At 44.4% G+C, this 17,904-nt stretch overlaps 1 protein-coding gene across 1 annotated transcript; it reads left to right on the top strand.

Annotated features, from left to right (window-relative positions):
* The first annotated feature begins 6,518 nt into the window (after positions 1-6,518).
* Positions 6,519-16,994, top strand: NEU3 (neuraminidase 3). The gene is made up of 2 exons (XM_082845403.1): positions 6,519-6,762; positions 15,632-16,994. The coding sequence occupies exons 1-2, from the start codon at positions 6,556-6,558 to the stop codon at positions 16,706-16,708; spliced, it is 1,284 nt and encodes a 427-aa protein (XP_082701529.1). The 5' UTR covers positions 6,519-6,555; the 3' UTR covers positions 16,709-16,994.
* Positions 16,995-17,904: the final 910 nt, after the last annotated feature.

The following is a 17,904-nucleotide window of genomic DNA, read 5'->3' as shown; positions in this document are numbered from 1 at the left end:
TATATGTTACCGATACAATTGAAGTCCCTTGGGTTTTCTTAATCACACCCTACTTCCTGCACTCCCAGAAATGACTATGATCCTGAATTTGCTGTTTCTTATTCCTTTGCATTTTCTTCACACATGTGTCCACTAACAATACATAGTATTATTATTTTACATGTTTTAAAACTTTATATATTGTATTTGGTTGCGCATTCCCAAGATTCAGATTCAGCCCTAGATTCAGAGATTTGCTAGAAGTACTCACAGGACTGAAACAGGAGGGAAGGGGGCAGGGCACAACCTTTAAAAGAATGACATAACCCGAGGACACAACATAAACTGATTAGAACCAAATAGGTCCAAGGTGGCAGACGAGTCAACTTCCACTATACCCTCAGTATATGCTCATTGTAACACATAAGCAAGCTAAATGACACACCTACAGGCGCCATGATAGTTCCCAGGCTGACCATACAGGTAAAAAATTAGGCAGTGGCCTGATTCCTAGAAATCCCCACCCCTTCTCCCAAATAGCTGGAATACTCCTCCCACTCATTAGCCTATGCAATCACCCACCTCTATAAAAACTGACAACCCCATACCCTGGGGCTGCTCTCGCCTTCTGAGATGGCCCACACTCTGTGGAGTGTGTTTCTCTCCAAATAAATCCACGTCTTACCTCTGACTTTGTCTCTCACTGAATTCTTTCTGCGATGAGACATCAAGAACCTGGGCTTCATTAAGTCCTGAGACCAGGTGTGTGATCTCAGTTAAAAGACCATGGGTTCAAGTCCCAATCTGGATTTTGGCTGGGTTTGAGTCCCGGCCGGTGGGTTCAAGTCCCAGCTGGAGTTACACGGTTTCAGCACTAGGCTATAGTTGTACTCATGGCTAAGATTGATTACAGCAATGTATTTAGTATGGACACACACTGGATCATCAGAGAAAAGGACTGCAGGCTGAGTCTGAAAGAATCCATGTATAGGCTTTCTTATGCTCTCTCCCTCTCATGAGAGATCACACTAAGCACACACTTTACCCCAGCACAAGTGCAGCATGTGTGCCATGTTTCTGTCTAGAGAACCCATTAAAGACTCAGCACCCACAGTTTTTATTGGCCACGTGGGCACTCTCTTCCCAGCATGTTTCAAAATTCCAGACTCTCAGAAGGAAAGCAGGTGTTTAGCATAAACCGTAATATGTTCAAATAGCCTGTGCATGGACTACTTTCATAAATTGGAATTCTACTATAGGAAGAGCTTTCCTTTCTCCCCTGTTTATAATATTTATTCAATTGTGCATATCGATGTGGACTTGTGGGTTTTTATCTTATTCAGCGGGTCGTAACCTAATACTATTATTTTCTCAAAAAATATATACATATATAAAATAACACATATAAATATAATTTTTATTTTCTTAAGGGTGGGTTGCCCAATGCTCTGAATCTCTGGACCTTTCAGTTGAGTCCCCTCTGAGGCCCGGAACCTTCGCTCCACACTCAAGCTGTCCAGGGAAGTTTTAAGCGTGATACCCATCAGCAGACCGGCAACCAATAGGTGCGAGCGTGGGAAAAGGGGAGTGAAGACAGAGGAGCGGAATGGAGGGGTGAGGGGCGGAGCCAGGGAGCTGCGCAGCCATTGGAGGGGGTGGTGGTCGGGGGGCGGAAGAGGAAGGGGCAAATCCTAAGCCACGGCTGGGTCGGGACTGGGGCCCGGAGAGAGGAGGGATATCCCAGCCTGGGCCGCGAAGGGACCGGGCGGCGGAAGGAGAGGGGTGGGGCTTTGTTTGAAATGGCCCGAGGGGGCGGGGCTAACTCTCCACCGCAGTCTACGGCCTGTCCCAACCTTAGGTGGGCTGCGGCCTCTGCGCGTCCGGGACCGGCTTTCCTACCTGCTCTTCTCGGTGTCTTGGGTCTGTCAGCCCCGCTGCCGGCCTCTCGAGGTCTCTGTCGGCCTGCTTCTTTACTTTTCGTGGTTTGTGTCCGCGTCCGCAGTCCCTTTCCTGTCTCCCCAGCGTTGGTCATTCTCCCAGGCTTCAGTGTCCGAGACGTGAGGGCTTGACCCCGCGCCCAGACCTACCCCAAGAGAGATGGAGGAGCCGGGGTCCCGCGCAGGTGAGTGGGGCTGGGAGACTGGAGAGCCCCCCAAAACGTGGGGCGCTGTGACTCTGGGGACAGGTTTGGCAGCACTTTCTGGGCTTAGGGAATCCAGTCTGCGGGGAATATTGGGTCAGACACACCCCAGTTGGCTAGGGTCTCAGAGCCAGAAAGTATTTTTGGCTAGGTCTGTTTTTGTTTTCCTTCGACAGAAGCCAAACTTATTTAGGGATGAAAGGGATCTGAGACTGGGAAAACCCTTCTTACTAAAGGGGGTCTGTGGGCAGCAGAGAGCCCTGAGCTGAAACTTAGGAGACTTGGGCCTTGGTCCGGGTTTTGTTACTGACTCATTGAGTGGCCTTAGAGGAGTTTATTCCCCTCTGTGGGCCTGAGTTTTCCCATGTGTACCATGAGAAGGGTTTGGACCACAGGATCTTCAAAGGCCTGACGTGTGATGGGTGCTCCTTAAGTATTAATAGTTAGGGGTGAGTAAAGAAAGGCCTCCTTCTGGGGTTCACTGGAGGCTGCTTGGTGCTCTGGATTAATTGGAGTCTGCGGAGTTACACTTGAGAAAGCTTGAGAAATAGGTGATATTATCTCCATTACAAGTGAGGAAACTGAGGTTCAGAGGTGAATTTGACTTGCTAGTGTCAAAGCCAAGTCAGTCTTCAAAGTCCATGCTACACTATACTTTGTTCCAGTGAGAGAGCAGGGAGGGCTTGATTGAAAGGTGATTATATGGAGCGGCAGTTAATCACGTTGAGTCCTCTGCTAAAATGAACAACTCCAGAGCAGAACTGTATCTGATTCTTCTCTATCCCTAGCTCCCGGCCTATGGTTTGTGCAAAACAGTTTGGGTATCAATGCCAGAGTCACCACCTGTGTTACCACTGTCATCAACATGATCAGCATAATTAATGAAAAGTAATGATAGGGACTCTAATTGTTATAGTGATAGCAAAGCCATAAGTGAAATTGTGAAGACATCTGAATTTATAATACTTTTACTTACATAGTGCTTTAAAGTTTATAAAACGTTTTTGAGTGGTTCTTCATTCAGTCATCTTAGGTAGGTATTATTGTCATCCACATTTTATAAGCAAGGAATCCAAGACCTAGAGAGATTAACTGACTAGCACAAGGTCACGCAGTAAGAACTTGTGCTTCTCCTTACGTGCTCTCTTCACTTCCTCTCCTTTTCTTTTTTCCTAGTCCTCCCTGCCCATTCCCATGCTTATTCTGTGTTTCATTCTTCTTACCACCCAGAGACATCCTGTTTTGGTGTTAACCAATAATCATGTGTTGGCTGATGATTAATAGTATTGATATTAACTTATATATCTTATAAGAGTTTAAAGTATGACCTCTCCTAGAGGTGCAGAGGGATTCAGATACTTTTAAGAAGGGGAGTTGTAATTGTGGTTGTCGTTATCATCATCATCATCCACAGGTTTCAAGGAGTAAAACTAGAATATGTAGTGATTGACAGTCTAAAAATAGTAACTGTCCTATATTGAGCTCATACTGTGTCATGGGCCCTGTAACAGACACTTAAACTTTTTAACTTAATTCTTTCATTCATTCTACTGAATCTTATAAATGAGGATCCAGAAGCATAGAGAAGTTAAATAACATGCCCAAGTTCATGCAGTCCTGGCCTGGTCCACACCTTATGTTCTAAACCATTACACCAGCTTGGCCCAGGGGCAGATCTTTACTTAGAAGAAAGCCTGACCCTCTGGCAGGAGAGCCTGAATTGGGGAGAGAGGTGTGCTCACGTATGGTGTAAGGAAGACAACTGAGAGCCCAGAATTGGAATGAGGGGAGGCTTTTCTTCCGGACTCAGGAGGCCACCTCCCCACCCCCTCAGATAGTGAGCTGTGATTCTTCTCGCTTTAGGTTAGGAACTAGTGAAATGAATTATTCATATGCTAAGTGAATTCATATGCTAAATAAATCATTCATATGCTGTCAATGACAAAGCTTGTCTTGATTGACACTATGAGGCTGTAGCCCAAAGCAGTGCAACTTTCCCCTTCAGTTCATTGCCCCGAAGGCTACCTGAGAGAGAGGTCTTAAATGCATACTTGATCTTGACATTCCTCTGCCAAACACTGTTGAGTGGCTCCTACCTGTGGGAATAAACACCTTAATAAGGTATCAAAGCCTCCCAGGATTTGCACTCACCTGACCCCTTCAGTCCTACCTTTGCTCACAGCTTTTGCACTCCACTGTAGTCTACTGGATTACTGCGAGTCCCCACAGCTCACTGTGTTTTCTGTGACCTTTAGGCTTTTCACATCCACTCCCTCTGCCCTTCTCCTTTCACCCTTCAGTTGGCTATAACCCACTGTTCATCCTTTAAGATCTAGCTCACCCATTCATTCAATCATTCAGTGAATATTTGTCAAGTGCCTGTGAATTACCAGACAAGGTTCTAGGTGTAGAGGCATATCAGGGAATAAAACAGACATATCCCTGCCCTTCATGGAATTTCTATTCTGTGGGGTATATTAAATAAGTATAATATACGGGTGATGGTAAGTGGCATGGAGAATAGAGCAGGAAAATGGGATAGAGAAGGGCAAGGGAGTTGTCAGGGAAGACCTCACTGATTGGATGATGTTTGAATAGAGCTAAAGGTGAGGGAGTGAGGTCTGCCTATCTGAATGTTCCAGGCCCAGAGTATAAGGATGTGAGACAGGAGATCCCATGGCTTATTACCCCTCCAAAACTCCACCACTGCTGCCTTCATCTAGACAGTTGCCCTTTTCTGTTTTCCTGCATGCTCTCATGTTGACCTCTAAAGTAGCACTTACTACATGATATTGTAATTGTCTATGTATATGTCTGTTTTGCTCACCTGGATGTGGGTTTCTTGAGGGCAGGGACCTCTGATTCCTTTGTCTCCTCAGCACCTACCTTATGGTCTAACTTTCTGAGTGGGCACTCAGAAATACTTATTAAATAAATGAGTAAGGCCTTATGGGCCTCATTTTCACAGCCTGATTATTTTTACAAGTGATTTGGAAGACAGAGCTTGGATGACAGGTGGTGAGAGAAAATATAATAATTCTAAGCTTGGTTCTGTCCGTCTGACTGGATTCCCTTTTTGGGCCTCTGAGAAGTTGAACACCTGATTTTCTTTGAGAAATGTACCTAGAGATGTCCATTTTCAGCATTATGGCAGGCTAGCTAACCTGTAAAATGGTGGATAAATAAAGTCTTTTATAGCTGAATTTGCAAGAAAGTAAGAGAAATCCCCAGGCCTAAAAACCAAGAGTAAACTGAAAACTGGAGAAGTTAGCCCCTTTACCTGACCTCAGCTGCCCTAGATGTTTGCATGTCCCACTTACCTAGAAGCTTGGGCTTTAATATACCTGCTGTTACAGTGAATGAAACTCTGGGCCCACCGGGGTTTGACTCTGGTTGGAAGTGAGATCCCCGCATGAAGCTAGATGCCTTGAAAATCTGTATCCTCTGATCAAATGGAGAAGGAAAAAGAAATCTTACTACTGACAGAGATGACAAAGAAGATTGCCTCTTCTAGGCTCCAATAGAAGGGGAAAGTTTGCCTAGAGAATTCTTTTTTTTTTTAAATAAATAAATAAATTTATTTAAAAAAAGCAAGGGCTTCCCTGGTGGCGCAGTGGTTGAGAGTCCACCTGCCGATGCAGGGGACACGAGTTCGTGCCCCGGTCCGGGAAGATCCCACATGCCGCGGAGCGGCTGGGCCCGTGAGCCATGGCCGCTGAGCCTGCGCCTCCGGAGCCTGTGCTCCTCAACAGTGAGAGGCCCGCGTACCGCAAAAAAAAAAAACAAAAAACAGGACAAAGATTCCCATATAACTTTCATACAGACATCAATTTGTAACATTTTACCCCATTTGCTATATCATTTCCTCCATGTCTCTGTCTCTCTCTGTCTCTGTCCTTGTCTCTTCATGCATACATACATACATACGTACATACATACATGCACACATACATAAGTGTGTGTGTCTAATATTTCTTCAGAATCACTTGAGACCAATTTGCACACATCATCCGCATCTACCTGCCTGGAGAATTCTTAACCACAGCCATTCCCTCATATGGATTTGGGTTTATGTTTATATTACCTGAATGGCCTAAAAACTCCACGCCAAGAAATTGACATTAGAAACCATCCGGACTGGTAATACCTCTGAATGCTCGGCAGAAGCACATACAGAATCTCTCTGGAGAGACACTTGACACAGGCTGCATAGGATTCCCACAGAGTCTGGAGGATAGACCTGTTAAATGAGAGTGCCTATTTTATGCTTTGTACTATTGAGATCATGATGTTACTTTTGTATAAAAAAATAAACATTTGAATACATCTTTGCTTCCCAGTGATCTCCAGAAATGGAATGATAGAGCAGAACTTGTATACAAGCCAGCATTTGAATGTGGACACACATTTATCTGCCTCCTATCCTTGCAGAGGTCATGGAAGAAATGACATCGTGCTCCTTCAACAGCCCTCTGTTCCAGCAGGAGGATGAGAGAGGGGTCACCTACCGGATCCCAGCCTTGCTCTATGTGCCCCCTACCCACACTTTCCTGGCCTTTGCAGAGAAGCGCTCCTCGAGCAGGGATGAGGATGCTCTCCACCTGGTGCTGAGGCGAGGGTTGAGGACTGGGCACTCAGTACAGGTGACTCCTTATCCCAGATTTGAGCCTGGGCCTCAGTTTCTACACTGCTCTGCGTATGTCAGTGTCTGTGTCTTTTCCCATCAATGCAAGAAAAGCCTTGTGTCAGAGCTGAGGAGGAAAAAAAGCAGTAACAGCAATGCTTTCAGTTACTGAGTACTTACTGTGTGCCAGGGGCACACTGAATCTCACAGCCATTCTGTGATGTAGGAACTATTGTCAGTCACATTTTACAGATGAGGAAACTGAGGCTCAGAGAGGTTGCTATTTGCTCAAGGTCACACAGCTATAATAAAGCAGTAAAAGCAGGCTTCCAACTCAGTCTCTGACTAGAGGCCTCCATAGTTTGTTCAGTTTGGCCAACATGTGGTGTGCTTTTCATTCACATTCTCCTTTATCCTCATAAGTCATCGAAAGAAGTAAGCATTGTTAATCCAGTTTTGCTGATGAGGGATCCTGGTGCTCCAACAGGTAGGTGGCTCGTTCACGCCCACAGCTACCAGGAGATGCGGGGGAGAATGACAACACCCATACTCCCGCTTCTCTTCCCCTTCCTGCTCTTCCTCTCCCCTGTGCTTTATGTGAGGTAAATATTATGAGGCCCGTTTTACAACAGGAAACTGGAGCTCGGAAGTAAAGTGACTTGCCTTAGGCACACACCTAATAAGAGGCAGAAATGGGTTTGGTGCCCTTGTCACTAAGTAGCACATGTTTACTGTGTTTTTATGGGGGAGAGAATGGTTGCTGCTCTTGGGCCTATGAACTACAGGGTTACTTCAGATCCCATTTTTCTCATTGTTGCCTTTTATCTCTCAGAGATTGCTGAAGTGAGGATGAGGTGAGACAATGGGTTTGAGAGTTACACACATACATACATTTTTTATAAGAGGTACTTTAATCCCTCTAACCTGCTCCGCTTTTCTACTCACAGAAACCTCACCATTAAAACTTCATGTCCATAGGGATGCCTTGTTTTGCTGTTACAGTGCAAATGCTGTTCTGCTGATGGTGGCCCTTGCCAGCAACCCCTGTCTTTGCTTTTGATGACTTACTCACATTTCCCTGTAGGGAAGTTTTTTACTTCAGGGAATTTCCATTCCCTGCTCTTATACCTTGTCACAAGTCTTTCTTATGGCTTCCCAGGGTCAAACCTCTGCTTATATCCCAGGTGTCCTGTAGCCCAACTTGGAGTTCTAGCTCTTTTGTTTCCTCCAGGACAGGCAATGCCTGTGGTTATGTTGCTCTGCTTTCTGTCACAGACATTTGGGTGGTTAAGCGTTTTTTATCAGACCGTACCTGTTACATAACCTCACTGCCCAGTAGTCACACACATTCACAAATGTGTCCACTTTAACTCATTCTCTCTTCTCTTTATTTTATTCACATTAATTCTCTCATTTACTTAATTGTAGTATCTTAAAGTTAGAAGAATTATCAGCCCAACCTCTTTCCCAATATAGAAATCTTCTGTATTCCATTGGTAGCTACTAATAGCTTAATGGTTAAGAGCCTGGCTTTGGAGTCAGGCAAGACCTATCATTTATTGGCTGTGAACTTGAATACCTGACTCTTCTCTGTTTCATTGTCTGCAAAATATAATTAATAATAGTAGGAACTCAACATTAGTCATCTTCTATTAAGGGTCTACTTACACAACTCCTCAAATTAGGAACTTAATCCTGTAGCAACTGTTTTTGAATGAGACGATCTGTACTTCTCTATAATTACCCATTGGTCTTGTCCTACCTTCTGTACATTGTTTAGGTAAAGTCCCTTTTCTGGAGAACTGCTCTTTGATGTATCTGAAAACGGTATTCACACCCTCTGAGTCTTCTACTTTTTGGGTTCAACAGCTTCAGTTCTTTTAGCAGCTGCTTAGACCACAGTCTTGATTTGGTTTCTGGTCCCTTGAAAACTGTGATTACTGTCCTTGGGACCTGGTATGGGATGTCACTGACTTTTTTCAAAATATGGTACTCAGAATTGAACTTAGGACCCTAGGGGTAGACTGACCAGCTCAGCAGTGAGGTGGCTATCCCACCTTGTATCCTTTTTTTTTTTTTTTTTTTGCGGTATGCGGGCCTCTCACTGTTGTGGCCTTTCGTTGCGGAGAACAGGCTCCGGATGCGCAGGCTCAGCGGCCATGGCTCACGGGCCCAGCCGCTTCGCGGCATGTGGTATCTTCCCGAACCGGGGCGCGAACCCGTGTCCCCTGCATCAGCAGGTGGACTCTCAACCACTGCGCCACCAGGGAAGCTCCACCACCTTGTATCCTTTTAATATAGCCTAAGGTAAAGTGACATTTACTTTTTTTTTTCTTAAATTTATTTACGTATTTATTTATTTTTGGCTGCATTGGGTCTTCATTGCTGCGCGCCAGCTTTCTCTAGTTGTGGTGAGCGGGGGAGCTAGTCTTCGTTGCGGTTCGCGGGCTTCTCATTGTGGTGGTTTCTCTTGTTGCAGAGCATGGGCTCTAGGCACATGGGCTTCAGTAGTTGTGGCTCATTGGCTCTAGAGCGCAGGCTCAGTAGTTGTGATGCACGGGCTTAGCTGCTCCGTGGCATGTGGGATCTTCCTGGACCAGGGCTCAAACCCATGTCCCCTGCATTGGCAGGCGGATTCTTAACCACTGACCCACCAGGGAAGTCCGACATTTACTTTTTTGGTAGCTGCATAAACGTTAAGTAGATGGTCAACTAAAACCTCCAAGACTTTTTCATATTTTTTGTTCTTTTTAAAACAATTTTAATTGTGGTAAAATACACCTAATGTAAAACTTTCCATCTTAACCATTTTAAGTGTACATTGCAGTATTGTTAACTGTATTACATCGTTATGCAACAGGTCTCTAGAACTTATTTATCAGTGCATGACTGTAACTTTATACTCATTGAACAACTCATTTCCCCTACCTCAAGCCCCTAGAAATTACTATTGTACTTTGTTTCTATGAATTTGATTACATTAGATACTTCATGTAAGTGGAATCATGCAATATTTTGTCTTTTTCTGATTGGCTTATTTACTTAGTATAACATCCTCAAGGTTCATCCATGTCATAGCATTATGTCAGGATTTCCTTCTTATTGTATGTTAATCTATTATTTCATTTATCCATTTCGTTTATCCATTCATTCCTTTATCCATTTTGTTTATCCATTCATCGGTTGATGGATGCTTAAGTTGCTCCCACCTTTTGGCTATTGTGAACATGGGTGTGCAAATGTCTCTTCAAGACTGTTCTTTGAATTCTTTTGGATATAGACCTAGAAGTTGAATTGCTGGATAATGTGGTAATTCTATTGATATTTAAAATTTTTGAGGAACCTCCATACTGTTTTCCTCAGTGACTGCACCATTTTGTATTCCTCCACATCCTCACCAACACTTACTTCGTTTTGTGGGGGGGTTTTGATAGTAGCCATCCTAATGGATATGAACTGATTTCATTATGATTTTGATTTGCATTCCTCTAATTATTAGCAGTGTTCAGTATCTTTTCATATGCTTGTTGGCCATTATATTTGTTGTTCTTTAATCACATTTCTCCATCTAAATTTTTAAGCCCAAGACTTGTTTTATCTCTGTCAAGCCTCAGCTTGTTTGTGTGCCATTGCTTCCACCTGGTTGAGATCATTTGGCTTCTGACGCTTTCATGTTTTGTTCACATTTTTTTCCAGCTTCATGTCAACTTTATATTAGACATATCTGGCCCATTTCATTTTCTCCTCTCAGCTAGTAAGGATGGCTGAGCTTCTGACTTCGCAATGACTAGACTGCCCAATAATTTTTTTTTTCTTCCTGTTCTTAAAGGGAGTATCTGTGTGAATGGATTTCTTATATCTTCCTGGATCCTGCTCAAGGTTGTTGATCGGAGCAATCTTAACCATCCAAATGAGTTTGCAGCTGTTACTTCTCATCAGATCACATATTCAGTGCTATCCATGAAGTGTTGGTTTCCCCACAGGGTGCTAAGGACACAGGGGTACTATCCCCAGGGTGACAATAGAAAATTAAATCTGCTCCCCAGACCCTCTTATTGGCACTTGGAAGGGAGAGGAGGCACGTACTGGAGGAACGTGGAGAAGAGCCTCCATACATTGTTTATAGAGTATTGTTTCCATTTGAGAGCACTTCTGTGATCCTTCTTCCTTGCATCCCTTCTTCCTTCCTCCCACTTTCCTCCATTCCTCTCTCCCTCTGTCATCTTTCTTCCTTTCTCTTTCCCTTCCTTTTTTCTTCAACATTTATTGAGCACCTACCAAGTACCAGGCATTAAGTCAGGGGATGTTGTGAAGGGAGGGGCATACAAAAGTTGATAGACTCTGACCCCTCTTTGGGAAGAATTTGCAAAACCAAATTGTAGAGAGAAAACAAAGCTGTGCACAGATGTAACTGTCCAAAACTCCCACCCAGAATCCACAAAGTGTCACAAGGCAGGTTTATGCAGAGTGAGGTGTTTCCTTAGGAGTTCAAATGCAGCTGGGATCAGAGAAGCTGTCGTGCAGGGCATGGCATCTAAGCTGATACCTGAAGTGGGTGTGTTAAAGATGAGCAGAATAGAAGGTGATTTCTCCCTGGATTTCCCATATCCAGACACGGTCTTTTCCTTCTCTGACATCCACAGTGCTTTCTTTATCTCCTCTCTCTGGTGATGTCTTCGAGGCTCTGGAGTCAGCCCTGTGGGTGCCTTTTCTCTCCCTCTCAAGGCAGGCCTGGCTGCCCCTTCCTGCTGGTGGCCTTCTGAGTTTTGATTACCCAAGAGTCACAAGGAACTGAGGTCCCTGCCTCCATTGGTTTAAAATGCAGTCAGGGGGCTTCCCTGGTGGCGCAGTGGTTGAGAATCTGCCTGCTAATGCAGGGGACACGGGTTCGAGCCCTGGACTGGGAGGATCCCACATGCCGCGGAGCAACTAGGCCCGTGAGCCAAAACTACTGAGCCTGCGCGTCTGGAGTGTATGCTCCGCAACAAGAGAGGCCGCAATAGTGAGAGGCCCGCGCACCGCGATGAAGAGTGGCCCCCGCTTGCCACAACTAGAGAAGGCCCTTGCACAGAAACGAAGACCCAACACAGCAAAAATAAATAAATAAATAAAATGCAGTCAGATCAGACAGAAGTGTGGACTTCTCATGCATATAGTTTCCAGAGAGGAAGAAAACCATTTGAGAGGACTTAGGAAGCAATCTTTGATCAGGTAGCCAATATGGGAGAGCTTGGTGGAGGAAGGTGGGCTTCTGCCCAATAATTAAGTTGACTTTGGCACATGATGTTTGAAGTGTTTACAGTGTACAAGGCACTCTGGTATAGAATGGGCTGCCCCAGAGATAGTGAGTTCCCTGTCCCTAGACCAGTTCAAGGAGAGACTGAATGGCCTTTATCCACAAGACTTAGAGGAGAATCTTCTGTAGGATGTGAGTTAGCACAAGGTCCTTATAACTCTGAGATTCTATGATCTGAGCATTGCTTAATAATAGGCTTTCCTCATTCATGCAGGAGTTAATTTTTTAAAATCTTATTTTTTGTTTTGGGTAGTTAACACTTTCATATTGCTGAAGAATAAAAAACATTGTAAAAAGGTGTATACATCCCATTCCCAGTCCTCTGCCTCTTATAGGCAGTCACTATTGTTTCTTATGTAGCCTTCTAGTGCTTCTTCATACAGAAACGAAGTACAAGTATATAGTCTTTTTTAAAAAATTTTTTAAAAAATTTATTTTTGGCTGTGTTGGGTCTTGGTTGCTGCGTGCGGGCTTTCTCTAGTTGCAGCAAGCGGGGGCTACTCTTCGTTGCGGTGTGCAGGCTTATCATTTCAGTGGCTTCTTGTAGAGCACAGGCTTTAGGTGCATGGGCTTCGGTAGTTGTGGCATGCGGGCTCAGTAGTTGTGGCTCACAGGCTCTAGAGTGCAGGCTCAGTAGTTGTGGCACACGGGCTTAGTTGCTCCACGACATGTGGTATCTTCCTGGCCCAGGGCTCAAACCCTTGTCCCCTGTGTTAGCAGGCGGATTCTTTTTTTAACCCCTTTCCAGACAGGATATGAGGCAACTGATTATAACACTGTACTTTCTGTGTTAATTAATTTATAACATTAGACTAAAGATGGAGTAACTTTAATATATTCTAAACATTACATCTTGAGAAGCCTTCACAGTGTCTTTTATGTTAAAGGTGGACAATATATGTTTTTTATATAAATAAATGAATGAAGTCAAACAACATGACCAATCTCAGTGAACTCTGTAACTCCACAGTTATGTTATGTAACTATTAGAGTTATTACATTGTGGTGGCAGGCAGATTCTTAACCGTTGCACCACCAGAGAAGTCTAAGTATATAGTCTTAATACTACCTTAAAAATGTTTTTCATGTAAAGTGATAACAGATACAGAAAACATAAAACATAATTGTCAAATGCACAAAACATAAATGTCAGCTCTGTGAATTGACAAAGTCAACACTTGTGGACTCACACTCAGCTCAAGAAATAGAATATTGCCAGCACCTTAGAAGCTTCTCATTCCCTCTCTCTTCTTCCCCAAAGGTAATTATCAGCCTGATTTATAGCTCTAGAGTTTTGCTTGGTTTTAATCTATGGACTCTTTATGTTTGGCTTCTTTTGTTCAGTATTCTTGAGGTTTATCCAGATTGTTGTATACAGCTTTATTTGTTCATTTTCATTGTTACATAATTTTCCATTGTTTGACTATACACAATGAATTGATCCATTCTGCTGTTGTTGCCAATTCAGGTTAGTGATTATGTGTATAGACACTGCAGCTCTGAATATTCTGCACGTGTTTTTCAGTACTATGTGCATGCTTTTTGCTGGGTTGATATCTAGAAATGGTGTTACTGGATTATAGGGTATGTTTATATTCTACTTTAGTAGGTAATGCCAGCCAGTTTTCTAGAGTGGTGGTTGTGAGGGCTGGTCTACTCCAGTTTCACCTGCACTTCTGGGACTTAGCCCTTTAAGGTTCCAACTCAAAGCCTGGTGGGTTTACCAGGGCCTCTAATTTTTGTCCTACTAGCCCTGTAGGGCTGTCAGATGAGTTGCTTGGCTTCTCAGCTTTTCAGTTACCTCTTTGAGAATTAGTAGAGATACCTGAGGGGAAAAGGTACTCAAAATACCACATCAGTCGCTCTAAATGAACTTTCAGTTCTTGGCCTATAATTCTTCATGGCCTTGTGTGCTCTCTGGTGCTTTCAAATGATGTTTTTGTCTTAATTTTTTTTTCATCTATCCTAGTTCTTAGTAGAAAGTTTGGTTCAAATTACCTGGTTTGTTGTAATTGGAAGTCCTTTTCCTTCACATTTTCATTTTTTCTTCTCTTTCTGTTGAGTTGTCTGATCTTGCTCTTTGCCCAGTTCTGTTGGGGTTTTTGGAAATTTTCTTACCAATTTCTAATATTGTTTTAAAAATATATTAAGGAAATTAGGTCTTTGTGGTATGTCTGATTAGGCATTATTTCATTTTATCCTTACATCCCCTCTGTGAGCATGTTATTACATCCTCCATTTAATTGATGAGGAAATGGAGGTGAAGTGAGATTGAGTAACTTGCCCAAGATCACGTGATGAGTGGTGAAGGTGGGGTTTGAACTAGGTGTCTCTGACTCCATGCTTGAGTTTTTAATGACGTTGTTATGAACTGCCTCCTGGGGTAGTAGAGGAAGGAAAAAAAATCTTTGTCTTAAATTTCCCTTTATTTGCCTAAAACTCCTATGTGTTGGCCTTTCTTTTTCTTTCTTTATTTTTTGGGGGGGGGAGGTGTCCTTTCTTTTTAAAAATATTTATTTTGCTCCTATCATGTGCTAGGCACTGGCAATACAAAATCAGAATAATTTGGTTTTTACCTTCAAAGGACTCATAATCTAGGAAGGGAGCCAGGCACATAAAAAATTACAGACATACCTCATTTTATTGCACTTCGCTTTACTGTGCTTCACAGATAATGCGTTTTTCACAAACTGAAGGTTTGTGGCAACTTTGCATCAAGCAGGTTGGCACCATTTTTCCAACAGCGTTTGCTCACTTTGAGTCTCTGTGTCACATATTGGTAATTCTTGCGGTATTTCAAACCCTCCACCCGCAGAAAGATTGTAACTTGCTGAATGGCGGTTAGCATTTTTTTAGCAATAAAGTATTTTTAAATTAAGGTATGTACATTGTTTATTTTTTTTGACATAATGCTATTACACACTTAATAGACTACAGCCTAGTGTAAATATAAATTTACCAAAAAATTCCGTGTGACTCACTTTATGGCGACATTCGCTTTATTGCGGTGATCTGGAACCGATTGTCTTTGGTAAGGGTGGGGAGGGAACCTCATGCAAGGCTTCATAAAGGAGGTGACTTTGAGTTGAGTTTTGGATGATGAATTGGGCATGTAGGCAAAGTGCAGAAGAGTGTTCCAGACAGAGGGGACAGCACGTACAATACCTAGCATTGCCTCTTTGCAGCTGATAAGTTATCCCATAATATTTGAGAATTCAGTGAACACTTGGGCCTTCGTGATTTTATAGATTTCAGTACCATTTATTTCTTATCTCTGAGAAGTATTCATGCTTTTTTTTTTAATATTTATTTATTTATTTATTTATTTATGGCCACATCGGGTCTTAGTTGAGGCATGCAGGATCTTTTGTTGCGGGATCTTTCCATGCAGCATCTTTTGTTGTGGCGCACGGGCTCAGTTGCCCCGCGGCATGTGGGATCTTAGTTCCCCGACCAGGGATTGAACCCGCATCGGAAGGCGGATTCTTAACCACTGGACCGTCAGAGAAGTCCCCAGTATTAATGCTTTTAATGAGCCTCATGTCTTCCTATTAGTCTTTCACTCCTGCTCTTTCTCCCTTCCCTTGTCTAGTGGGAACCCCTGAAGCCACTGATGGAAGCCACATTACCTGGGCATCGGACCATGAACCCCTGTCCTGTGTGGGAGCAGAAGAGTGGCCGTGTGTACCTATTCTTCATCTGTGTGCGGGGCCATGTCACTGAGCGTCGACAGATTGTGTCAGGCAGGAATGCTGCCCGCCTCTGCTTCATCTGCAGTCAGGATGCTGGCTATTCATGGAGCGAGGTGAGGGACCTGACCGAGGAGGTCATTGGCCCAGAGGTGGAGCACTGGGCCACGTTTGCTGTGGGCCCAGGTCATGGCATCCAGCTGCAGTCAGGGAGGCTGATCATCCCTGCATACGCCTACTACATCCCTTACCGGTTCTTTTGCTTTCGGCTACCATATAAAGCCAGGCCTCATTCCCTGATGATCTATAGTGATGACCTAGGAGCCACATGGCACCATGGCAGGCTTATTAAGCCCATGGTGACAGTGGAGTGCGAAGTGGCAGAGGTAACTGGGAAGGCTGGCCACGCTGTGCTGTATTGCAGTGCCCGGACACCAAACAGGTGCCGGGCGGAGGCTCTCAGCACCGACCATGGTGAATGCTTTCAGAAACCAGCTCTGAGCCAACAGCTCTGTGAGCCCCCTCATGGCTGCCAAGGCAGTGTGGTGAGTTTCCGGTCCCTGGAGATCGCAAATGGGTGCAAGCACCCTGCTGGCAAAGATGCTCCTTCCATTCAGCAGAGCCATCTGCTGGACAGCTCACTGAGGCTAGAGCCAGAAGCTAGAACCCTGTCAGAATCATGGCTCTTGTACTCACACCCAACCAGTAAGAACCGGAGGGTCGACCTAGGCATCTACCTCAACCAGAGCCCGTTGGAGGCTGCCTGCTGGTCCCGTCCCTGGATCTTGCACTGCGGGCCCTGTGGCTACTCTGATTTGGCTGCTCTGGAGGAGGGCTTGTTTGGGTGTTTGTTTGAATGTGGGACCAAGCGGGAGTGTGAGCAGATTGCCTTCCGCCTGTTTACAGACCGAGAGGTCCTGAGCCACGTGCAAGGGGACAGCACCAGCCCTGGTAGGAACTCTGAGCCAACTCAAAACTGATTGGCTTAGGACCCAACTTCCCATCGAAGGGCTACCATAGGAGGCAACCACAGCCTGGACAGTGGATGCCAGGATAACAGAGGTTACTGAAGTCTGCAGAGAATCCAAAAACGTAATATTCTGCTCCCTACCTTTCTTCAGTTCTCCAAAGAGCAAAATGAAAATGTTGCCATAGCTACTGCAGTCGAGAGGGCACTGACGTGTGAGTTGAGAGACCATGATGCAGTCCTGGCTTTTCCACTGGCTTGCTTTGGGACCTTGGGCATGTCACCTGTACTCTGTGGGCCTCAGGTCTCCATCTGTAAAATGAGAGGATTGGGTCTGTGGTTTCTCTTCTTCCCATCCCTAGGAAAGGCAGAGCGCCTGCATGCTCCCTGATCAGCACGTCCTGGCTGCATATAGGACTCTTATCTCAAAATGGAAGTCAGAGGACTCAGCTTTTCAAATGACTCGCCACTCATCCAAGTATGAGGTTGCAAGCAGGTGTCATGGCACAAAGGAAGATGTGGGTGGATTGTTATGTTTTTAACAACAAAACACACACATCCTTCTAATCATGCTCAGAGCTCTACAGGCTCACTGTTCTAGAGGAATTGGGCAAAATAGTAGAATCATGAGGTCACTTACCTTCTCCAGCTTTGCAGCTCTACTCAACCTTCCCTTATCCAGAAAGCATTATCTCCTAGGGAGAAAATGAGAAGCTCAATGTCAGTGGTCCTTATTGTTTCTGATGGCATGACTCCTATGAAGGATCAACTTGAAGTTCATTTATTAGGATAGTTCTTGATGGGAAATGGACATGGGTTAGGACTTTAAAGCATTGGACAAAACTTCCCACAGTCTCTGCCCTCAAGGAGTTCACAGTTTATGGGGCTAGAAGAGGGAGAAAAGTCAAGAAAATAAATGCAGCTGGTAGGGTAGGTTGTAGATGTTGGGCTGTAACTTGGGGTGATGGTAGCTCCTGATGTCATTATCTTAGTTGTATCCTCATTGTGCCTGGAGTCATCTGCCCCAGAGCTTGCCCAGACTGCTGGCTTTCTCAGTTTGTTTTTCTCAGAATGTTGTCCTGGCCCAGCCACTCCTTTACCCATGGAGAAGGTCTTCACCATTAGGAAGGTCTCTGGACTCCCAAAGCTCTGAATCAGGCGTATTTGTTCGGACCTACTGGAATCACTGTTGGGGAAGTAGGGATGCCT

Source organism: Leucopleurus acutus (genome assembly GCF_964270905.1).
Source record: "Leucopleurus acutus genome assembly, chromosome: 8".
Classification (NCBI taxonomy): Eukaryota; Metazoa; Chordata; class Mammalia; order Artiodactyla; family Delphinidae; genus Leucopleurus; species Leucopleurus acutus.
Note: the sequence above shows the minus strand (reverse complement) of the source record. Positions and strands in the feature narration are given on the sequence as shown.

Coding starts and splice junctions, on each gene's coding strand:
- NEU3 (XM_082845403.1), top strand. CDS start 6,556: ATGGAAGAAATGACATCGTGCTCCTTCAACAGCCCTCTGTTCCAGCAG. Junction 6,763..15,631: donor GGACTGGGCACTCAGTACAG/GTGACTCCTTAT, acceptor TCCCTTGTCTAG/TGGGAACCCCTGAAGCCACT.